This window comes from Panulirus ornatus, chromosome 6, assembly GCF_036320965.1.
Source record: "Panulirus ornatus isolate Po-2019 chromosome 6, ASM3632096v1, whole genome shotgun sequence".
In the NCBI taxonomy this organism is placed as follows: Eukaryota; Metazoa; Arthropoda; class Malacostraca; order Decapoda; family Palinuridae; genus Panulirus; species Panulirus ornatus.
Genome location: NC_092229.1, coordinates 4916182 through 4942494, shown reverse-complemented (window position 1 = coordinate 4942494; position 26313 = coordinate 4916182). Strand labels below are relative to the sequence as shown.

Here is a 26313-nt window from a genome sequence, read left to right as displayed (position 1 = left end):
TTATACTTGCAGTATTGCGGGACGTCTGGAGGCGTCTTCATTACGAAGATTGGGTGATGAGTGAGGTCTGTTGTTAGAGAGAGGCGGACGAAAAAGTAGGGAGCCAAGCATGGTCGTCTTTCTCTAGACTATTAGGTATGTTCTGCCCTCTTTGTCTATCCTTATGTGGGAGCTGCTGACTGGCTTTAAACGCTGGTAATAATTCCCATTATGAGCAGGTAAAAATTTTCCTCTTCCAAAAGAGCTTCCATGATCATTAGATTCCTTTTGTTATGATTAGACTTATTTGTCAGGTCTTTTCTGGCTAGATTTCTTATTTCGCAGCAAGAACACGTACTCCTTAGATGAAACCTTCTCTCTGGTGCATTTTAAGTGTCCTAGATCGTGAAGTAGTGGTGACTCCCTTGGTGGTGAAGCTTACAATCTTCATTTGGCCATAGATACTGTATATGTAGATCGCACTGGTCCTCCAGAGTGGGTCGGAGTCTTGAGTTGAAATGGTTTCCCTATGACGTTCTCACTGACAAGATGACGAAGCACCGACTCATTAGCTTTGTAAGGTAGGGAATATTTAGTTACGAAACGATAATTCCATTATTTGTTTTGGAGTTAGATTTGTTAAGGGTTGTGTCGAATCACTTCTTTACCTCATCTTCTACTTCGTTTTTGGTGTACCTGTTGTTTACCAGCATCTGTTGCCGTCGTTTGAGTGCCTGGAAGAGACGGTTGCCAGTGTGAATAGTTCTCAAGGGATCTTCCAGCGAAGGACCTTATTACACTCACTTTGTAGTGGTCAGGGTATTCAACGGCCGCATTCAGGCACCGCCCAACATCAGTAGGCTTTGTGTAGGCGGAAGTGGAGGAGGCGCTGTCCTCACTACTGGCATGAACATCGAGCAAGGGGATTCTGTTCTCAATGCCAAGTTCACGTATGAGCCTGAGTACCGAGTTATCTATCATGGCCTCCTGCAGGTGTTCTAGATTCCTTTTTCGTCGACTGGGCCATCGCCCACACAGGGACAGTGAGCGGTTAGATGTGATGTGACTCGATGTGACACATAGTTGGGGTATGCAGGGAGATCATTTAAGGGAGATATTGCCAGTCCTTCTCTGTGGCATTAAAGGAGGCTGTCTGGACTAGGAAACGGAAGGGAGCATCTCCTTCAGGAAGGATCTGGGAAGTTATGGAGGTTGGTGTTGAAGGAGAGGAGGAGGAGGATTGTGGCTACCAGTGAGACACTGATGGAAAGGCTTAATACATCGAGGGAAGCCACAGCATTTCCGCAGGTTCTTAAACATCTCATAAAATTCCTCTGTGGATTTCAGGGAGAACCCGAGGACTATACATGATCTTAAGAACCCGATGATCCTCTTGATTTGCTGGTATGTAAGTGTGGGAGAACAATGTCGTGTTTGGTCGGAGTACATTGTTACGTTAATGGTCTTGACATGTACCATACGCATAACCTCGAGGGTATTCACCGATGAGTTTGATGGGAAGGGAGTCCATCTTGCGTTGGTATCTTCAGCTAGACTGTTGATGTTATACTTAAGGGGCTTCATAGGGCTCCTTGCTGATATACTTGAAATCTGCTGAGGGTAAACTTTAATTACTTCGTTGGTATTCTTCACTTAGTCTTCCTTACTGAGAGTAACAAGAACAGATGGTTTATCTGAAGGTCTCACTTCGGTACTTACCTTGTTTCAGTGTTCCCTTTCGTTCGTATGATGCCATTCTAGTTTCTACTTTGAAGTTGGGATTGATAATCACTTTGTTGTCATGTTAGAGCTTTACTGGTATGTTCACATAGCCCTCCTTGGCTTCAGTGATCATGGATCATAGTAATAATGATATATGTTAATACAGGACGATTGTATTTGTACGCTGTTGTGAACACTCAAAGTAAAATGAACTGAGGGGAATTGAATATCAGTCACCCACAAGAGACTTAAGCAAGAAATTCTGGTCAACCAATTGGGAAGTTCTGTAATGCTACATTTATAATGGTCTTTAACAAGATACGAGTGAAAGAGGAACATACAACCAAAATACACCAATATATATATATATATATATATATATATATATATATATATATATATATATATATATATATATATATATATACACACGACAGCTTATCTTAATCATCCAAGTCTTCTCCAAAATACCTGTATCTTTATTAGCAACACTAAATTTCTTTCTCGTTTTCTTCTTCATTATTTGAGCTCATGATTGTAGATGAAGTAATTTCTCTTAGTTACCATGATACAGAATGTCTCATCATCAGTAAAATCTTCTCTCTAACGTAGTGGATTCTAAAGCACCCTACAGAGATCCTCATTCTTCACCCTCCATGCATCCAACGCCTTTCGTGGCATCTCTCTGCATGTCCCAGTGCCTCGTATCACTCTCCAGTGATCACCATATCTTAACGTTCTACCTCAGAGGAATATGATCTTAGAGATAGTGTGTGTGTACAAGGCAATGAGGTAGATGAGTAAGGTGAGACAGAATGGTCTGGGTGTGAGTGTAAGTGTGGAGAATCTGGAGGAAGTCGAGTGCTCTAGGAATGGAGTATGGGTGCTGAAGTGAGTCATAGGTTGAAAGAGGAGGCTAAAGTCTTAAAGATTAACGACCCAACGTGTGGTTGTTGATGTCACTGTCTGTAAGGGAAGACATGGGTATATTTGAGGGTACAGTTGGCTCCACTGTGTTGTATATATAGAGGGAGACTTAGGGGAGGGCCTTGAATGCAAGACATGGGGAAAGGGTGAATATACTGGAAAACAAATGGCGTGGGGCAGGTTGATCGTGTGATGTATAACACTGTCAGAGAGAGAGAGAGAGAGAGAGAGAGAGAGAGAGAGAGAGAGAGAGAGAGAGAGAGAGAGAGAGAGTGTGTGTGTGTGTGTGTGTTAGTGAGCGTGGTCTGGTTGAGAAGGTCGAGGAGAGTGTTAGAATGGTACAAATATACGAATGGGGTGGGTAAGGGCAGACTGGCAAAGAGGATCTATGGTCTAGGAGTATTGGAAGATAGTGAGGAGTTGGGAAGGATGGAATGAAGGAAGCATTGGGGAATGTTGGTGCTAAGCTATTCTGGAAGGAGAGAGGCGTGCGTGGGATAAAAGGAACTGTGGTGATGTGACATATGATGGGCGACGTGTTTTCAGTTAGCTAGATAAGGGCAAATGAAGCCATCAGAATATACTACAGAGTAGCATGTGGGGCTCGTCTCTGGATGGTAGTCTTTGGTATGGATATAGTATATATGACAGTTTGAAACTGGATCTGTGCGAATGAGGCTATTATGTTCTTGTTCCTGAAGCTCCCTCGCGAGATAGCCAATTAGGTAAGGTAATAGAATATATATATATATATATATATATATATATATATATATATATATATATATATATATATATATATATATATGTATATATAACTACATGTAGTTATCTATTCATCTGTTTATAAACATACATATTTCGTATTTAGAGAATATCTTTCTGAGTAGTATGAAATGTGGAAATATGTTTTCCTCGTGGCTGTGTTACACAAAGTTGTATAGAGCATGATACAATGTCTCCTCACTGCAGTATATAATGTTTACTGGAAACATGGTACAGTGTTTACTTAAAGCATGATATAATATGTACTCAGACTAAGATACAGTGTTTTCTTAGAGCATGATACAATGTTTACTTTGAACATGATACAGTGTTTACTTACAGCATGATACAAAATTCACTCAGAGCCTGGTATAACGTTTAGCTAGAGGATTATATAATGTTTAATGATACCATAATCCTGTTTTACATTGAGCATGATACATTGTTTTCTTAGGGTTACATATAATGTTTCATTAGACCTTAATCCAAATTTTGACAGAGCATTTACAATATTTTCTTCGAGTATTATACAGTGTTTACGTACAGCATAATCTAACGTTTAACAATGTATTTTTTAGTATCATGCTAAGTGTACTTAAAGCACGAAAGTGTTTAATGTGTCAGTGTTTGGCAGAGCTTGATACAAAGTTTTCTCAATGCATGATGCAATATTTCTATGTGCATGATACAATTTTTATTCAGAGCATGATGCAATGTCTATTAGATTATAACTCAGTTTTTGATAGAGCATGATGGAATGTTTTCTTTGAACATAATAGATCATATACTTTGAGCATGATACAATATGTTTTAGGGCATGATTGCTTAAACAGAACATAATACAATGTTTTCTTTCAGGGTGACTCAATATTTGATAAGGGTAAAATACAAAGTTTGTTCAGAACATATTATATAAGCAGGGTAGCAACACTAACCTTTTAAATAACGAGGTTTAAATTCACTCGTATGATCTACAGTGTAATAGGTTACTTCCTCAACAATCGTATGCAAATGCTTACCCTGATTTGCATATTTTCTGGAGTCATAGATCATAAGAATTTGCTCAGTTTGGACAATTACTGATTTGTTTTCATGTGGGAGAATTTGATTGTGTCTGGCTTGTTAGTCTGTTGGCTTCTGAATGACAGGGTCATTTAGGTGTTAAGTGCCAAGTTATAAACACTAATTCAAATGAAGTTCAGCACTATCTTCAGGTGGTGTAGATTATTCTAAGGTCATCCACACTGCATGATATAATGTCCCTTGTGATGTGGCATAACGAAGGTAAGGCTCGTTATGAGGGTAACTTTGAACTAATTACCTTTATATCAGTATATCTAGTTACTGATAATTGGTGAGGTAATTATTCAGCTCTCTTCACAGTGGAAATATTGCTTGATCATGCATGACACCAAGAGCCACATAGTTCTACCCGCTAACTACGCTGTTTGTAAAGATGCGTTTCCCGAAATCGATTTGGATAGATATTGTCTCTTGGGTTTATACTTGTTTGTTCCTCCCTCTCTGTTCACTTGGTCTTCCAGAACAATAACAAGATCCTTGGGCATGAAATGACGACCCTTGGATATACATATCTAAATCTATCTATATCATCAGTCTATCTATCTATCCATCTATCTACCTAGCTATCTATATGTATTTATGATGGCCTCGTCTTTGACCTGATCCTTTAAGGTTATGTCACAGACTACGCCATCATATCCAAGGGTCGTACCGTCGTGCTCAAGGGTCGTACCGTCGTGCTCAAGGGTCGTATCAAAGTGTTCAAAGGTCGGACTGTAGTGCCCAGGAGGTTAACTTGTGGTCAAAGGTGAGCGGTGTCCTTAAAGATCAGTTAGTGAGGAGGGGCATGATAAAGGTCTCTGAACTTTTTTTCTTCCAATTTTTGCATCATTTCTGTGCACAGTGCTTCATTTTGAGTTAATGAACCTGGCAGTTAATAGGCCTTGAGCTTCAATTATCGGCCATGATTTGTCTCGAGCACACACAAACACACACACACTCGCACACACGCACACAGACATGATATATATGTATATATATATATATATATATATATATATATATATATATATATATATATATATATATACATATATACACAGCGTATATGGTCTGAGAATTACCTTGAACATCTGAAGAACATGTTAAGTCATATCGACTGTTAGTCCCAAAATAATGATGCCAGACCTTGATAATGACTTTTGGAGTCGCCAGCTCAAACAACCAACCAAACATTTGCTCTGATTTGTAACGCGATTATTGAATTAAATGACTTTATCCAGTCTAGATCCATTAAATCCGACATTATAAATGTATATTGTACAGTGATGTTTAGTGACTCTTAGTTTAAAAATTTGGAATGAACGTATTTTGTACATAGACTTTGATAGACTCTTAGTGTGAAAACTGGGGGGAAAAAAATCGCGAATATGAAGTTGAAGTACGTCAAGCAACACTGTTACCAAGATAGGATGCTAGCGTACATCAGGAGCGGGTTTGTGTCCGCTTAGAGCAAGCGAGAGAGAGAGAGAGAGAGAGAGAGAGAGAGAGAGAGAGAGAGAGAGAGAGAGGGGCCGCGTGTCGATGAATGTTTGATGCAGGCATTTGCACAACAACGCGGCAAAGTGACCCTTGGGTAGATGGGCCAGTTGGTATTCGCTGTAAGCCTTTGACGCACCCCCCTATACTATTAGTGTGCAGGCGTGCACGAGTCTGAGAACAGAAGAGAAGGCAAGAAGACTTTTCTTGCTAGTCTTCTCTTGCACGACTTTATCTGTGGATTGTCTTCGTGGTGTTTGGTAACCTCCCCTTACGCTTGTGAGGGATGTCTTGTGGGATTGATGCCAGCACATCCGACGTTTCTGGATCGTCTCATGTTGAGGTGACTTTACCCTATTCTTGCATCTGCTGTCTCCTCGTATGCCACAAGCTCACCCGATGTCTTCGGGTCGTATCGTTGTGTGAGGTGACCTTACCCTATGCTTTTAAAGGGACTTCTCGTGGTTATGACACCAGCTCATATGACGCCTCTGGGTCATCACGTGGTATGATGGCAGCTCGCCCGATACCTTTGTGTGGTCTAATGTAACGTCAACCCAGTGTAATTCTAATTCTATTTCACAAAAAAAAACTTTAACACCTTTGAGACAACTTTTCTATACATTTTTACTTAGTCTTTGAGAGTTTGTGAAAGAGGAAGGTTCAGAGTTAATGTGAACAAACAATATAGTAAGGAGGTGTAGGAGAATTGAATGAGACATGTCTCTCGGTGAAACTCTGGACCTGGACGACTTGAGGGAAGCTGAATGCTTTCGGCACACTGGGAGTGGACGTGGCAGCAGGTAGAACCATAAAGGCTGCTGCAGTGAGTCCTCGTTTGCAACAAAGAGGGGGAAGGTCGTAGGTGAATCGTGGAACATGTGGGAGGAGAGGGATCTGTGTTTGAACTCAGAAGAACTGAGAGGGATGGTTGTGTTGGAAATGAGATGACTGATGACGATATGAGCTGATCATGTGAGAAATGAAAATGTTAATAGAGGAGGGTGTGGTAGTAAGCGCAGTCTACCTGAGAGAGCGGATCAGGAAAAGCAGAAATGGTTCACACAAATGGAGAGGATGAGTGAAGAGAGACTTGATTAAAAGGATCTACTTTACAGAGAAGGAAGGAGGAAGGAAGAGAGGGAGACGGGAAAGTAGATGAAAGGATGGAGTAAAGGAGAGTTTAAGCTATCACGACCTGAATATTCAGGAGGGCAAAAGGTGCGCGTGGGATAGAATTGATAGGATCAATGTGGTATATGGGGGCTGAAACAGGACACATGGAGCGATCAAGGTAAACCATGGGGTAATCTCTGGGGTTAACCTATGGACGGTAGGCGCTGGTTTTGGTACATTTACATAACAGAAAAAGAAAGGATGGTTGCAAACGCGGATTTTTTTTTCTTTTGTTCCTGACGCTGCCTCCCAAAGTCGAGAGAAGTATATATATATATATATATATATATATATATATATATATATATATATATATATATATATATATATGAGTCAAAAACATTCCAGTCATGATCATCTCAAATGAAATTGATTATACTAAACGTAAAAAACAAAAAAAAAGAATGTAAGAGAAATAAATTTGAGCTACTCTGGTATTTTTAGACTCGACTCGTAATGGTGGAAAATTTACAGGAAGAGTAAAGAATGCATGTGTGTGTGTGTATGTGTGTGTGTGTGTGTGTGTGTGTGTGTTTTGCTGGACTCCGCTGGCAGTTGGTTACAAAGAGAGTAAGAAATCACCGTCACCGAAGCTGCATCATTGTCAATAGACGGAGAGGAGTTCAGTCTCTTTGAGGGCCACCTTATACTCTACAAGGGTTCAGCATCTGCATCTGAAGGTGCAGGAGCCCAGAACACCTGAAGATGTTACGTAGAAATACGAAAAATACGACATGGGAGGAAAGAGGGCAAAAGCCCCAATAAATCTTTCATCTAGAGATTTTTCACTGTCCTCTAGAGACATAAATCAACAAGAATAGGGAAAAAATGCCCTAGCATCTCCCCTTTAGCCACCCCAACCGTTGTATTCAAAAGTAGGGCACCCGGGTATAATGGGAGATTTAAGGGAATTAGGGAGGCGAGGGTTTGCCTCAGTAGGACCCCCACAGAGGAGAGGGTTTGCACCGGCAGGACCTCCCCAAGAAAGCATCCTTGATCCTCCTCGAGTCGTGGCGGAAGCCCACGTGTCCACGTTTTTACCTTGGCCCAGAGAGCAGAGGCTCAGACGAGGCAGGTCCATGGGAAGACCTCTCTCTCTCACGTTGTGTTCATATGTGCATCGCTACATCTGTGTCATGGGGTCACATGTACTATTATCCATGTGTCTTTGGGTCGCATGTACTACTATCCATGTGTCTTGGCGTCATATATACTCGTATCCATGTGTCTTTGGGTCACATGTACTACTATCCATATGTCTTGGGGTCACATACTCTCGTATCCCTGTGTCTTTTAGTCGCACGTAACACTTTTCCTGTGTTATAAAGTCATGTGTCTTGAAGCCATTCTCTCACCTCGTCCACGTCTTAAAGACAAACTTTGAAGTTACGAACGCGACTGTGGCTCACCAGATGAATCGGGGGCACTAAGAAAATGGCTGCCATTGCGGCAGACAACACACTCTTGAACAGATGGCAGTTGAAGAGGGCGCCACCAACAGCCCCCCCCCCTCCCCCCAGTAGATTATTCTTAATCCTCAGCTGATGAACATCCTCAGGATGTAGGGAGTCTCAACGTGGGATATCAGTGGACTTCCTGGGGGATACTGCCGGACTTGGAAGGGATACAGCTGTCCTTCCAGGGGATACGGTTTATCCCTGACGTGTCGCTGGGACGCCGTGGGACGTGGCATTCCACCATAGGTCACATACAAAGGGACCTTCTGTTCTCTAGCCCAGCGACGTATCTCTGTCGTACAGAACAACGATTCTATCCCCGTGTTTAAATCTCTGGCTTTGAGATTCTCTTGTTTCCAAAAATGAGAGAGGAAAATGATCTTGTTTCTCTCAAGCTGGAAACTTTTCATTACAATTTTTTCTCAGGCAGATGTGTAAACATAAACCTTCTTCAGAGTCGTACCGTCGTCATCAAGCGTCGTACCGTCGTCATCAAGCGTCGTACCGTCGTTATCAACCGTCGTGCCGTCATCGTCAAGCGTCGTACCGTCGTCATCAAACGTCGTACCGTCGTCATCAAGCGTCGTACCGTCGTCATCAAGCGTCGTACCGTCATCGTCAAGCGTCGTACCGTCGTTATCAAGCGTCGTACCGTCGTTATCAAGCGTCGTACCGTCGTCATCAAACGTCGTACCGTCGTCATCCAGCGTCGTACCGTCGTCATCGAGGTAACGGAGAAGAAAATGGTAGACTATGTTTCTATCTACAGCGCTGATTCAAATCCCTCAGAAAACACCGTAAAATGGATCAGCGGATCGTACTAGAACAGGAAGCTACTGTGAGGTAAAACTAGCAGTTCGCCCTCACAAGCCTCCCTGGGTTTCTTCTCCCTTCGTGTGAGGGAGTTTTATCCAGCGTGAGCGGCGGGAACCCACTCCGCCTCTGTATCGGGGGAGAGAAAAGTGTAAATACTTAATTACAGGAAGATTGTACGGACCTGGTTCCTGGGGGAACGCTGCTGTCGGGAGTCGTTGCAGTCTCGCTCGTCTAGCTATTACACTCCCGGACGCTCCTTTGTCTCGTCTGTTTTGTTGAGGGAGAGAGAGAGAGGAGAGGAAGAGGCCAGTGGTGTTGTTGGGAGAGGGGGATGGTGTAATGTTTCTCTCCCTCACAGCTTGGGAAATGCTCTGGATTTTCTTGTGGTCTCCTCCTCCTCCTCCTCCTCTTCCTCTTCTTCTTCTTCTTGGGTGGAAGGAAGGAGGAAGAATCCTTACAGCCGGGTTAAGGAGAGGAAAATAAGACGAATGATGATTGTTTTCCTTTATGGGTTAGGTTAATGCGTTAACAATGGTCATGGTACGGGGAACAACCTCAGGAGCAAATTGCCTGGCATTGAGCAGATGAAAGGAGAGGAGGCTGTTGAGGACATGCGATGGGCGACGCAATCCTTCTTTAGGGTCATCGTACAAGAATGGAGAAATTAATGGGTTTGATATTCATTGTCTTATTTTCATATTTGTTTCCATCTGTAGAAGGAGAATTATCAATTTTTTCCCCCCCTCTCGTTTGATATTTCTAGCAATCAGCGCCCTAGCCCTTGGCTTGTGATTTGAGCCGGAGTCATGTCGAAGGCAAGCGGACGTCGAAACGGTGTAGTGATGATGTATCTGTAGAGGAGGATAACATGGGTGCAGGTGTATCGAAGATGCAGTGAAGGTGCGTTTTATAGAGAGGGTGAAATGAGTTAAGGCTAAAGGGGATGCAGTTAAGATGCATTTGATCATGAAGAAAATTCAAGTTTATTGAGGGTTGTTGTGAGGACGCGTTTGTAAAGGATGAAGTAAATCAAGGTGAAAGAAGGTGTGGTGAAGATGCGCTTGTAGAGTGAGGTTATATTGCATCTGCTATAGGAAGACACACTGCATTCACAAGCATATAGTTGTGTCCCTAGTGTCGGTCTTTCTTATTAAACTTTATAACCAGTTGTGATGCCCATCTGGAGTCGAGCATCTCTGTGGTGATGTGGGAAGCGGACAGAATTTACTTTAAGATAAAACCAAGTCAACACAATCGTTTGGATAGCATTTGACTACAGACATTATTACCTCTATTTTCATGGTAAAACTTTGAATCTGCGTAATTCAAGGACAGCGAGAAGAAAAGTGGTAATACTTCAATATAATTCAATCAAAAAGATATCAAAAGTCGTTTCTAATACATATGTTTCACTTAACCGAAAACATATATTCATTCTTTTGAAACTCGTACTCATATGTTCCATCATTTTATATCATCAGGAAAGTATATTGTAGTTGAAAAACAAGAAAATAAAAAAAGAAATAACGCCACAAGCCATATTAATCTAAAAGGTTCATTGACCTAAACAGTTGCACAGATTAGATTTTTTTTTTATCGAAAGTGAATAAGTGGAATGAATATCAAACATGAGTAATGAAAATCACGAATAAAATATTGACGGATTAGATCCTCATATCATTTTTACCGAACGTGTTTGATAAAACCCGAGGATTTAGATTTTGTTCTCGGCTTTTAATGTAGATATGGAGTTGCTGACGGACGGTAAAAGTGACGGAAGAGACGTGCAGGATCGCTCCGGAGACGAAGAGACGTGCAGGATCGCTATGGAGACAAAGAGACGTGCAGGATCGCTCCGGAGACGAAATGACGTGCAGGGAGATGGTGACGTGTAGGGAGAACAATACAAGGGCGGACGTTCGAGAGAGATTGGTCGGACGTGTGTGAGAACAAAGGAAGTGCCAGATGGAAGGGACGAACGGTCGTGTAGGAGGAGACGAGGAGGGATGGACGTGTTGGAGGACATGGAAAGCTAGTGTAACTGTACGTGTGGGACAGACAAAGATGTGGGAGGATGACTAGGAGAGTTGCTTGTGGGGGAGTGCATGGGAGAGCTAGATGGTAGAAGACCTGGTGGTCTATGATAACGACGTTATCTGCTGGAGGACAGTGCATGGGAGAGACGGGAAATAGTAGACCTGATGGTCTATGACAATGTGTTCTACTGGAGGACGGTGCATAGGAGAAATTGATCGTAGAAAACTTGGTCTATGACGAGGTTATCTGCTGGAGGACAGTGGCAGTGAGAGTCAATTAACACACCTGATGGTCTGTGACAGGTTATCTGTTGTAAGAAAGTACTTGGGGCAGACAGATAACAGAGGACCTGATTGTCTATGACGATGCTGTCTTCTGGAGGATAGTACATGGGAGAGACACATAACAGAAGACTTGATGGTCTATGACGAGGTGATCTGCTGGAGGACAGTACTTGGCAGGGGCATATAACAGAAGACTTGATGGTTTATGACGAGACTATCTGCTGGAAGACTACGTACAGTGAAGTCCATTTTCTGACATTCTTTTAGTATTATCATTATTGTTCGTATTATTGTTACTACTATCATTACCATGGTTAATGATATTCCTTCCGTGTAAGTGCTCACTCCTACAATATTTTCATTTTTTCTACGCTTTTGATAAGTCTTGTATCACTGTCATTATTGATATAGTGATTCATCAGCTACCAAAACGAAGGCTTGAATTAAAGGAAAAAAGTTATGCATGAATGGAATTTAAACTGAATACAATACATTCAGGAGAGACGTGTGTAATGATATAGATGAATGTTCAGGACGGGAGGAGTAAATGTGTGTGTGTGTGTGTGTGTGTGTGAGAGAGAGAGAGAGAGAGAGAGAGAGAGAGAGAGAGAGAGAGAGAGAGAGAGAGAGGAGTGTGTGTGTGTGTGTGGGTGTGTGCGTGTGTGTGCGCGTGTGTGTGTGCGTGTGTTGACAGGGGTGGACATCCTCCCTCACCCTGCAGTGAGGGAGGATGGTCAGGGGAGGGAGGGAGTGGGGAGACACGACGACTAAAAGCTGATGTGTGTCGTGTACCCGCAGGTGGGGAGCGGGGAGAGGTAGGGGGAGGGGGAACTGACTGATGGACGGACGGACGGACGGACGCTCCATCTAACCCCCCCCCCCCCCCCCCCCCCCAGCGTTCACCCTACACACACGCTCGCCCACTGAACACGTATTGAAAAAAAGTGGAAGAACAGATAAAGAGGATTACTACTATTACTACTATTATCCTGTGTCTCCTTGGCTATAGTCAAAGAGAGAGAGAGAGAGAGAGAGAGAGAGAGAGAGAGAGAGAGAGAGAGAGAGAATAAAACCGAAATTTTGGGGAAATTTTTAAAAAAAATCCTTGTTTCGACAAGATTGAAATTCCACGTGAAAGGTTTTCATAAAGGATGGCAGTCCCCCCACCCCCTCCCCTCCACGACATGAAAGAAATGTATGAAAGCTGAGTTTGCCTTAACCAGTGTGATGAAATTTTTCGCATACATTCATTGAATTACTCCCTAAAAATATGCATCGCTCTTTCTTTTTTGGGTAGGGGGAAATCTTCAGGGACAAAGAACGTCTCAATGGTAGTGATCAATAATAGCGATCAATAATAATGATCAGTAATACTGATCAATAATAGCGATCAATAATAATGATCAGTAATACTGATCAATAATAGCGATCAATAATAATGATCAGTAATAGTGATCAATAATAACGATCAATAGTGTAAAGTATAGTGATTAATTGTGCTCTGATTACAGGCGAAGTAGCATGCCGACATAATTGGTTATACAAACAAATTTGGTCATATAAAAACATAATCCCATTTTCCAATCGTATCGACGAGGAAGAAAAACTGTAATTGGCTCGAACGAATTGCTGTATCCTCGGAGGAAATGGGACACACAAGTTGTAATCACATGTGAAACATTCGACAAACAGGAACTTGATAGAAGAGAAACGTGTTGTGGAATCGATGATTAGATTGTGAAGTTTTGACACGCACACGCGCGCGCGCGCATACACACACACACTCACACACACACACAAGCACTTACACACACAGGCACACACACACACACACACACACACACACACACACACACACAAGCACTTACATACACAGGCACACACACACAGACACACACACACACACACACACACGTATATATATATATACAAAGTGGTCAAGGTAAACCATGGAGTAGTCTGGAGGGCCTGGCTGTAGACTATGCGTTCGTGAGGCTCTGTGCCTAAGGGTGAGATCTTGTTGGTTATGACTGAGACCCTGAAAGTTACGAGTCCCTGAAGTTGAGAACGAGGCCCTTAGGTTAGGAGTGAGGCCCTTAGGTTAAGAGAGAAGCCCTGAAATTAAGAGAACGAGGCCCTTAGGTTATGAGTGAGGCCCTTAGATTAAGAGTGAGGCCCTTAGGTTAACGGAGAAGCCCTGAGATTAAGAGAACGGAGCCCTTAGGTTAAGAGCGAGGCCCTTAGGTTATGAGCGAGGCCCTTAGGTTAAGAGAGAAGCCCTTAGGTTAAGAGAACGAGGCCCTTAGGTTAAGAGAACGAGGCCCTTAGGTTAAGAGTGAGGCCTTTAGGTTAAGAGAGAAGCTCTTAGGTTAAGGGTGAGGCCCTTAGGGTACGAGAGAAGTCTTGAGGGTAAGAGTGAGGCCCTTAGGTTAAGTGAGAAGCCCTGAGGTTAAGGTGCCAGGCGGCCGCCCCTGTGTCTAACCCCCGACTGTCTCTCCCTGCAGGAGAGATGCCTTATTTCCTGGAGCCCATCAGTAACGTCACGGTACCAGCTGGCAGAGACGTTCGCCTGGCCTGTGTTGTGGATCATCTCGGCTCGTACAAGGTCAGTAGTCCCCTCTTACTATCTCTCCCTCTCTCTTACTGCCCCTCCTCTCTCTCTCTCTCTCTCTCTCTCTCTCTCTCTCTCTCTCTCTCTCTCTCTCTCTCTCTCTCTCTCTCTCATTTGAGTCACTCGTAGGTACAGACTTTTAACTCTCTCTGTGTCCCTTGCCTCAAAAACGACACACATAGCAAAATCAAAGGCCTCTTTTGAGCGAAAGCTCGCAAATCTGAGTCTCGATCTGTCCACACCACAACGCTGGTGCTGTAAATGACTGTTAAGTGACTTTGTAAATAACAATGGCAGTCTGATAAATCGTAAATGACGATGGAAATCAAGTCCGGAAAAAAGTAATGAGAGAATTTACATCAATTATAAGACCCTCCTTTGCATATTTATTCACAGGTATAGAAAATGGCAAATGTAGCTTCTACAATTGTATCAAATCACAATATTTTAGCAAATGTGACTTATTCTTGCTGATATATATTTTTTTTACGGGCTATGAGCTTAGCTCAGAGTCAGTCGTTTGTTGAAATTGCAGCAAAAGTCGGAAGGTAAAAAGGAAAATCAAAAGAAAAAGAAATATTCAAAAACTAGTGAAAATACAGAAAACATGATTCAGTGCATAGCGATGAAATGTCATAAAACTTGCACATTATATATTTTTGATTTACATGCTTTTAGGGGCTATGAATACTTCACCCATCACTAAAAGAGGTAGGGAGGGGGTTTGATGTGTACCAGTACCATGATGGTACAATGATAACAAGCTGCAGTGGCAAAGGGGACGGTGACAGATGGTACGATGATGGAGGAAAGGTACACAGTGGTACGCAGGAGAGTAGTGATTGCAGATGGTACAATACCAGCTGTGGATGAGATTTCGTACAGGTGGCGGGGGGGGGGGGAGCGTTAAAACTGGGGCTGGTAGCGAAAATGTTGCAACACTGGTGCCATAGTACTGGGTATATAGAGGTGGTGTTATTCCAGTAATGGTGCAACTGTGGTGGGTTTTACATCAGTGATATGTCGAGCGTAGTGGTGGCGGTAGTGCAATAGGGCTGGTGCAAGTGATGACGGGAAAATCCATATATGCCTCCGGGATATTAGATATTGTGGTACAATAATGGGGATACGGTGACGGCAACCCAGGGCTTATGGTACAGTGAGGTGATGGAAGTACAACCATATACCTCTAGCTCCTGTGTCACTCGCTGTATCATGGCGGGGAAAAGACTTTCTTCGCGAAAGAAGCATTTATCTCCATGTTCTCATTTGCCTAAGGTGATTTGTACCTCACTGTTCATATTGCGATACATATCTTTGTCTTTTCCCATTGGTGGAAGCGGATAGTCGTTCTCACTCTTAGGATCATTCGAATGAACATTTTCCCACAGGAAGAACTAATCAGTTGGTTCTGGGTCATTCGTAGATGCTGTGTGTTAAACTATTTACTCTCATTCCTCCTTTGTTTTATCAGTCTTATGTGTTAATGTTGTTATTTTCATTGCCTTATCTATCGTCCATCCTTCTATATTCTTTCCTTTTTCTGGTCTTTCTTCCCTCCTGATCTTGTTATCTTCAGTGCCCTGTCTGTCTTCCATCCTTCTGCAGTCCTTCCCTCCTCATGATCTTGTCACATTTATTGCCCTACCCATCTTCCTTCCTTTTACATCCTTCCCTAGTTCTGCTCTTGTCACCTCCGGTGCCTTATCTATCTATCTTCCTTCTATACAGTCCTTTCTTCCTTCTGATCTTGTCACCTCCGGTGCCTTATCTATCTATCTTCCTTCTATACAGTCCTTCCTTCCTTCTGATCTTGTCACCTCCGGTGCCCTAGCTATCTTCCCTACTTCTGCAGTCCTATACGACTGACAGCCAATAGACCAGTTCCTCCACAGTTCTGCCATTCAGTGTTTGACGCCTTCTACCTGATACACTTCCCTGACACTCCGATTATTGACTTTCAGCCCGGGACACACCCTCCCCCTTCAGCCTATACAAGTATTTAAAGCAAAAATGGAAAGGCACATATTCTGTCTCCTCCTCCTCCTCCCAACTGTTGCCTCGTCCAAGAACATGGATGTCGAATGATCACACACCTTTTCTTTATTCTACCTTAACATTTTCATGATCAGTTTCATCTTCTTCACTAAGTGTTTCTCATCTTTCCCAAGTGGTGTGTCTCGTCTTCTTCAACTGGTGTTCTTTTATCTCCCTTATTCAGCGTTTCTTCTCATCTTCCTCACTCAGTGTTTCTGACTTTTCTCATACTGTGTTCCTGTTTCCAGCTGTCTCACTTCGTGTTTTTCATTATCCCCAGAATTTCCAATGTTCCTCACTTGTCGTTTTCGCATATACCTCATCTAGCAGTCCTCATCTTCATCTCTTAGCATTTCTCATGATCCTCAACGAGTGCTTCTACCTCATTGTCTTGCTATCTTCATCTTGTGTTCCTCATCTTTTTGACTAACACTTTCTCATCTCCACAGTGATTGATACCTACCTCACTTTAAGTCTCTCTCATCTCCCTCACTCTTTGACTCGACCATGTCCACACTCCGAAGTGGTCATCACAGCCTCTCTATCTTTGACAGTTTCCAATTACCCTGTCGTATGCTCCACCCCTCTCCTTCTGATACCTTTTGGGTACCAACCACACACACACACACACACACACACACACACACACACATATGTATATATACATATATATGATCACACTTGTCCGTGATGAAAGTTATGAAGGTGAAATCACACTTCAGCATGAGCTCATATAATGATATTTCAAATGTAATCTTCCTACACATATGCATGTCGTCAAGTTTAGCAGACACTGGATGGCACTTCTGTTGTGATGTTGAGATTTATATAATGTTACGAAGTACTGGAACCTGATGAGGTGGATTATCTCCACGAGACGTGTCGTGCGACATGTACAGAAAAATTACATGTTAAATAAAATTATATGAACTCCTACTGAAGTGCGATTTCACATTCATATATATATATATATATATATATATATATATATATATGTATACAATTCACGAACATTATCAGAAGCAGAACAGTATATGGTTCTAAGAGGGAGAAAAGGAACCAACATTACATATGGAAGTTACAAGTTAACATTTCTACTCTCATCTTACGCTAAAGAAACATTTCTACTCGTCATATCGTCCCTTACAATGAGCCATGTCTACTCACATCCTCTACATTGGTCATATCCAGTAAGATCATTCCTGCTGCAATCCCTTCCTACCGACAACCACCTTCCATTTTCCTCATGAAAGGATCTCAAAATAATTATGATGTGTTTATGTCTCTGTTCCATTGAACAAAGAGGAACATACCTACCTTCTCCATCCCTGAGTATTTACGTTCATTCAGACATCTATGTCACCTTTAACCTCCAGAGGATTTCCATTTTTTTTTTTGGTTCAAAGCTTTCTTTTATACGTTCTTCATATTTATAAAGTATTTTATGTTCTAGCAGAATGTGATCCATTATATAATACACATTTTTGCTACGGTGAGCGTGGGCTGGACTGTGTGTTTGGGGATAGAAATCGAGCCACACATGCGTTAATTAAAGTTTAAAGGAAAAAAAGAAAAGGATGTTTCAGATTTGTATGAATGTTGCATCTGGGGATGAATATTCGTGGTGATAAAAGACGTACCAGATATCGCGAACTTGTACGTCATACGAGAAGAAACATTTTCTGCGTGGCACTGTAGACCTTCAATACTCTGTGTGAATGGGAGGAAGGCATGACAGATGACCTCAGAGGTGAGTGAGCTGTGCTCCAGTGAGAGGCTGGTAGCCACAAAAATCTATTGGCTCACCATGTATGAGAGAAAAGTAAGGGGTGACTTGACACAAGCTTCAGGTTCTTGGATCATTTTTTTAATGAGGTTGATAGCGAACAGTTTTCGAAAGATGAAGAGTAACTAGAACCACAGCAAGGAACTAAGATAGAAATGTGAAAAAATGATATAAAGAAGTGCTTTTATGATATACGAGTAATGAATACATGGAATATGCTATGATGATAAACCTGTGAATTCTGACAGTATACAAATGTTCAAAAAAAAATTATACGATGGGGAATCCCACGAGTGTAGAACTTCCTTCCGTACTGTACGAATGAATAATTACATAGACGAGCAAAGCAAGCTGAGCGAGGGAGCAGATCCGACCTATAATGAAAAATTCAGAACAGTGTACGAGTGAAATAGAGAGATGAGAGGCGAGTGCCCTCGAGTGTAAAGTTCCTACACTCATATGTAGCAACCTACGTAAGTCTCTGCCTATCTGTCACACACACACAACACACACATGAAACGCAAGAATTTCTCAGTCTTCCAATAAAAACAGATGGATGGAGGTGATTTGAACACGTCTCTGATTATATGGAGTCTTATCAACCTGATAGACGTCAGAATCCACAGCCTATCTGAGAAGAAAAGTGGGGCACGAACGCTGTGAATCAAGGCCCCGTTGAAGGCCCAGCAAGCCTAGCCAGTCTTGAACAAGGGGCCCACAAGAGACGGTCGTGATAATTCTTCAAAAACCTACAAGGAATTAGAACAAGTGAGCCGTAGACCCCCAAGTGATAATCTTAGATATTTGATATCTAATGATTTCAACGAAGTAATTCACGAGATGAATTTAGTGTCTCTGATCTTACGAGATAAAGTTAGTATCTCTGGTCTTAAGAGATAAAATTAGTATCTGTAATCTTACGAGATAAAGTTAGTATCTCTGGTCTTACGAGATAAAGTTAGTATCTCTAATCTTACGAGATAAAGTTAGTATCTCTGATCTTACGAGATAAAGTTAGTATCTCTGATCTTACAAGATAGTTAGTATCTCTTATCTGATTTTGGTACTTGTGTATCGATATTTCTTCAGTGCTGGAATGATATGATTTAAGGAAAGGCTTCGTTACCTCAACTGATAATCTGAAACAGTCTACAATACATCCTAGGAACGACAGATAACGAATAATATGAAGTAAAATATTATGAATGATGTGAAAAAAGTTATAATTTCGAAGCTAATATCAGGATTTACCGATTAAAAACAACGTTTTGGTCAGAAATGTTATTTTTTTCACGAAATGTATGACCTCGATAAAGATTTTAAAGGAAATATCTTGTTCATTTGAGACATAGAACATAGCTTAATAAAAGTCTCCTTTGTATAGAAAAATGTCTGAAAATAATCTATAACATTTCATAGCACTGATAGCAAGAACTATGAAGCGAATTAGTGTGAATGATATTAGACATGAAATTATTTCAACAGTTGATTATGTGATTAAATGAATCTAAAATAACATTTTGACCCCAGAATGTTGTTATTTATAATGAAAGATAAAATTGACTTCTACTGAGATTTGAAGGCAAATCTATTAGATGAAGAATAAATGATAAGATAGACAGGTAATAATTCATTATACTTGTTACCCCAAAAAGCATTTTTGAAAATATAATACAACTCTATAAAAGGTTTCTTTCCATGAGAGAAAAAGGAGTGAAAACATTGTATAATGTTTCCTAGTACCACCAGAGAGCACAGAACACTAGATGGTATATATCACAAATGATAATGAGGATGGATATCTGGAGTGGATCATCTGAAAACAACATTTTCGCCTCGGTAATGGAGGATGGTTTCCATGAAAAATGTGACCTCAACTGAGGTTTTGAAACGTATCTATTTTGTAAAGAAAATAACCAAGAATCTGGAGTAACGCACACACACACACACACACACACACACACACACACATATATATATATATATATATATATATATATATATATATATATATATATATATATATATATATATATTGTGCGCGTGTGTGTGTGTATAGTTCTCTACTTACCCTAGAACTAAGTCAAGCTGCACGAGAACTGAACAACGGAGAAATTTAGGCGATAAGAGGAACAGACAAGTCCAGCATCTAAGTTCTTTTAAACAGAGAAGACAACTCCAGCATGTTAAAGTCCATCCCGCATGACAACACCAAATCTCGCTGCATTATTTCTCATTCCACTGAAGTTTTGAAGAAGAGGATGAACAAGTTTATCTCGGCTGATGAAGCTGATCGACAAGCTATCTATTACCTCCTGAAGGACATGATAGATAGGAACATTATCTACAACGTCCCTGAAGATCGTCTCGGCATCATCGTTTGCAACAACAAGGACAGGAAAATTAGTGACAACATGATGAGTACCAACCTCACACAGGACAATGACCCATTACAGTCGACCAATGTAGTTTATAGGTACTCATGCCCAGTCGAAGGTTGCAAACTCTTAACACACCGTGAGCTACATCGGTATTAATGCTGCTACCTCACTCTGTCGAGGCTTAATACTTCGCCTTCAAATAGGAGGTCCTAAGCTACTTGTGCAACAGCAAAATAACAGGAATCTCACTCGTCAGCATCTTATTGAAAACAGGATGATACTAAAACATTGCCACGGCCTTACAAGACTACGGATAACAGGAGCCACGTACATAAGAGAATATGATCCATTTATAAATCATGAAGGTACAGGACCAGCTATGACCCACAATTATGCTCTACCACACCTCAAATGACCCCACTATCTCCTTCCACCGGACTTTCCAAGGTGTGGAGACCTCAGGCTAATCCCTTCCCCCCCCCCTCCCCCCAAAAAAGAAATAGCGTAGACCTAACGAGTTTGACCCCTACCGCCTATACTGCCAGCCATGAACTCCGAGGGAACACGGTCCGCTGATTAACATATTGTCAACGTCATCGCTCTCATTTGTAACACTTCAAGATGTGATTCATCCCTGTTTCGTTCTTCATATTGTGTTCTGTCATTTATAACCAGTTTGGCTGAAGGTGAGCAGCGATCGCGTGCCCGGAACGTGTCATGTATTTCAAGAATGAACTGAAGATTAATATAGGACATTAATTCATAGTTTATCTCGTGAAGCAAAGCGTGTGGTGAGATAATTTGATAATACCAACAGATGGCTAATGTGTTAAATATGCATTAGTCTTTATATGTGTGTGTGTGTGCTCGTATGTAAACATACATGTATTTATACATACATACCAAACCCTGATGCTCATATCTAAGAACTCCGTCTCATATTTTGCCTGCACAATAATCCATGTGAAGGGGAAAAAAAATATTAATCTGAAACACGTCTTGACGAGCAACCTGGACGTGGACGCCCGCCTCAAACTCAGGCAAGAAATTGGAGTCTTGGAGGGAAATTAACTGGAAAGGATTCGCTCTGTAATGACACGAACCAGCCAGCCAGCCAACCACTGCCTGATGTTCCCGTTTTCTTTTCTCCTCCTCTCCTTTTTACTCCCCTCCCTCCTCCTCCTCCTCCTCATCCTCCTCCCCCAGAGCGTTGCTGCTGATTAGGAAATTACCTCTGGGTGATGAATGACAGACGTCACTGATATACTCGGTTGACATCATCTCTGGGGGGATGAAGACATCAACAGCCGTCAGGGGGGTGTATGTGGGTGATGATGTCATCTGGGAGTAAATGGTTTACACACGTGAGTAGCGATGATGTATTTTGCTGGACATCATTTAAAGCAGAGGTGGATGGATGTCGATGTTCGTGCGTGACATCATCTTGAGTATCATAGACGTCAGTGATATACGTGGTTGCTAACGAGATGATGTCACGTTCCAAGAATGGTATTACTATGAGGTGAACGGCATCATTAGTCTGTGGCATCAAGCGTTAACATCACTTTATCACACTGGCCTTTGCCCTTCACTGCTGGCTGACATCATCCAACACATCCTGTAAGAAGTCTTTCAGAGACATCGGTTGCCGATGCATCCTGGTCTGACATCACCTGATATCCTTGCGCTATGACATCTTGCTTCAGCAACCATATCAGTATGATTATCTTTTCTGAAATATAATCTCTTCAATCCCTGTACACAGTGTCTCCTCTCTCTTCCCTCTCTTTGTTCCAACACCCTCCTCTTGTTTTCTACGCTCTCCTCTTCCTCGCTACACCCCCTTCCTCTTTGTCCATACGCCCTCTCAAATTTGATAATCCTCGCAGAGGTACGTCAGTCCTGGAGACTAATTGGTGCTGCTCAGATCTATAGGTCTTTCTTTGTTTACTCTATTTACTTACCCATACATTCCGTTTTCGTCTCAGAACTCTCTTATTTTCTTTCGTCTCTTGCTCTTCCTTTGCTCATCCAGAGCTTTTCTGTATCTCTAGAACTTGTGCCTTCTCACCACGAACATGTCTTTTTATTATCATTTTGTACTGTGTTTGTGTGCGTAGATGTATTTTGATATGTGCATGCATTGTGTGTGTGAATGTTTGTGTGTTTGCATGTGTCTGTGTACATCTGTGCATGTATATGAGTAATTGTGCATATATATATATATATATATATATATATATATATATATATATATATATATATATATATATGTATATATATATATGTATATATATATATATGTATATAAATGTGTGAGTGTGTGTGTGTGGCTGTCTGACCATCTCTTGCACTGTGCAATGTAAAGTGTCATCATTTTTGGTTTTACATATATACACAATCGTTAAAGAGAGAGAGAGAGAGAGAGAGAGAGAGAGAGAGAGAGAGAGAGAGAGAGAGAGAGAGAGACGGACAAATCGACAGACAGAAGGACAGACAAACAAACGACAGGTAAACATAGGCACAGATAGACAGAGAGAGAGAGAGACAAAGTAACAAAGTAGAAAGTTATAGAACTCGTATGAATCAAGATCTCAACACAGACTATGGAAATAATCAGCGAACATGACGGGAGGACAGAGTGGAGGCAACACACTTTCTTATGAACCGTACCACCACTACGTTAGGTTTTAAGTCGTGTAAGTCAATCAGCGCAACGCGTGCGAACGGAATAAATTGAGCAAGTTCGCCATTGAGAGAGAGTCAGTATTCACTGGTGATAGAAAGCAACTTGCGGTGGCTCATCACGGCAAACTTGTCGCTTATAATGTTCAGAACTTCTTCCCGGGGAATCTCTTGCTTAAGATCTCATATATATATATATATATATATATATACATATATATATATATATATATATATATATATATATATATATATATATATATATATATATATATATATATATATATATCCTTCCCTATTACTGATCTGCTCTTTTCCTTTCATGGTTGATTTTTCACCAATGTGTATACTCAGTTTATTCTGTATTTATTGTTTTTTCTTATGTCTCGTATATTCTTTCCTCCCCGTTTTTCCTTCCATCATGCACATTTCCTTTGATGTGTTCTAAATTCACACGTATCTTGTTTGTTCAGTCCTAAGTTAATTACTCTTTGAAAAACACTTTCTTCCTTTCCACTGGGACTATTATTGTTTCCTCTCTTGTGATTCTCCTTTATTCTCATCGTTTCTTCTTATCTATGTTCCTCATTCACTTCCTTCTCTTCACTTTGATTATGAGTTAAGACCGACGACTTTCACCGAGGAGCTCAGTGTCAGGAAGCTAAAAGAAAGCAGGATTCGATATACCTGTCCTCTGGTGATGGTCCACCTTAGATACACTTTTCCAATAAGCTGTCACAGTACCATACTTATAGCTGTGAAAGACTCCTTCAGCATTTAGAGTCGCATCTCCTTTCTTAATTTTCTTTTCCAGCCTTCCTCATCGCCAGCTCCAAATCATCTCTAGCTATCATGAAGTACCGAGACTCTTTGTCTGTGTGTGTGTGTGTGTGTGTGTGTGTGTGTTAAAACTTCGTATATCTTCCTCCTTATCCTTTTCTCTCTCTCAGTGAATTCTTAGCGTAGATCTCAGATCTTCGAATTGCTCAAAATAACTCCCATTCACTACTATGTTCTGAGGATATGTTTCGCAGCTTAAAGAATAATCATCTGTTGTGCTACATGTCTAATTAAATGCTTTTTTGTTTGGCCAAACTTCCCCTCCCCCCATATTAATTCTTTATCCTGGACGACATTGTGTAATTTAATCTTTTTTTTTTTCTACCAGTAATCTACTTGTAGCCAACTTCGAAGTGAGGCTGATCCCTAATCTTTTATTCACATTGATTCTCGACTCCCTCGTCTCGCACACATTTCCAGGCTCGAACACCACTTTCGGTAACTTCTGCCACTAGAGCCGTGTCATCAGCAAACAGCAACTGGAGGATTCTTGTTCCAAACACAGTTCTTACGTATCATTTATCCCTCCTGAGACTTACCCTTGTATAGCAAACTTAAATTGTCATATACTCTTTTATTTTGTCCCATTTTGTAGAATTTGCTGTTATGACTGGATCCTCAAGAGGTGAATAACTAGGTAATCCAGCCTCAGTGAAGAAAATGACCGGCCTTAAGCATTCCATTATATAATACTTTTGTTCCTTTTTGGTTAGGATCTTGAAGGCAAGATTTGTATAATTCTTCATTCCTTCCGCTACACAAGTTTGATATCTTCGTGTCTATATAATCTATGCATCTATATGAACATTGTATCCAAACATCCATGAGCATTATTCTTCAGAATCATATCTAAGGCTCAGAACCGCAACAATGACGATTATCACATATTAATTGTAAGGTTGCAAAGACGCTCTCTTCCCCCAATGAGTTCGACTCGCATTATCCGTTTCAGAATGGGGGATCGTGAGGCATACCAGCCGGAGTTCAGTGGACGAGAGGTCTCACCAGCGAACCTCGACAAGACATTCTGTGCTGAGTTGTTAAGCCGTTCTCAAGCGGTGGACCAAATGCCGTAAATATCGCCCTGGATCAGTCGCTCTTGTCCGTGTGCGCTGTTATTAATCTCTCAGTTTAGCGATGGCATATCAGTCTCTGGGTAGACGAACGGTGGGTTCATCGTGAGTGGCGGGCCAGGGGTAATGCTCTTGTCCCGCTGACTCAAAAATGTCATCCCTCTCGCCTCTCGCCACTGCCTCAAGAGAATGAGGGTCTCTCTCTCTCTCTCTCTCTCTCTCTCTCTCTCTCTCTCTCTCTCTCTCTCTGTCTCCACGGTATCCCCGCCTCATGGCCAAGTCTCTCCTTTAGGTACTCCTTTCTCCTCGTCTGGATAAAGATGGCGTTCCGTACCATTTCGTTCGTGCGTCGTTTCTTTAACTTTTCCTGGATTCCTCTCCCCTCCGCTAATGACCTGATGTCCACCCCATCCTCCCTCCTCAACCCACCTCAACCCCCGAGTCACTGCTGCTACATTTTTTTCCCTCATGACAAGCTTCAACTTTCTCTTAATCATCCGCATTTAATTAGCAGAAACGGTAGGATTGAAGAAGAGAGAAGAGAGAGAGAAAAAAAAGATAAATCGTCACACGAGTAACTTCGTGGAATCGCTAATAAGTCTGCTTCCCCCACAAAACTTCCCCACACAAAACTTCCCCACACAAAACTTCCCCTATAAAACTTCCCCTACAAAACTTCCCCCACATTAGATTAAGAGAGGAAGCCATTTCAAGGGAAGTTCTTTGAAAACCGACTTAGGGACATAGGTGTACGTTTGTGGTATGATGCAACATTGGTCATCTTAACAGAGACAGCACTAGTGACAAAGTGAGAAAAGGTGTGAGTAATGATTATGTGATGTTAATGATCGATTTAGTTACCTGAATGATGATAAATCAAGATGTTAATGGTCATATTAGGAACAAATGTGATAAATTATGTGATGTTGATCGTGATAGTTATCAAATGATAATGAATTATGTGATGTTGATGATCATGAAGGAAAACTTCGTTGCAGGATTTCCTCATTTATGTATTCATTGTCACGATAGACATGTTATGTTTTCAGGAGTATATCTGGTATAGTATTCTCTTCTCTCATGATCTCTGTATCAATCACTATTGCCCTGAATCACATGTTATTATGAAACAACTCAAATTTGATATAAAGATGAAGTGATAGAAAATAAAACTA

At 41.4% G+C, this 26313-nt stretch overlaps 1 protein-coding gene across 7 annotated transcripts in view; it reads left to right on the top strand.

The window, feature by feature from the left end:
- The window catches only part of LOC139749022 (lachesin-like), a 312483-nt gene that overhangs the window by 268012 nt on the left and 18158 nt on the right, over positions 1–26313 (top strand). For 6 of the 7 annotated variants that reach the window (XM_071662404.1, XM_071662403.1, XM_071662402.1 and 3 more), the window contains one exon: positions 14230–14330. In XM_071662404.1, the coding sequence (XP_071518505.1) occupies positions 14230–14330 (101 nt within the window). Of the gene's footprint in view, positions 1–112; positions 136–14229; positions 14331–26313 lie in introns of those variants that run through there. The other variant, XM_071662408.1, reaches the window with a different exon arrangement.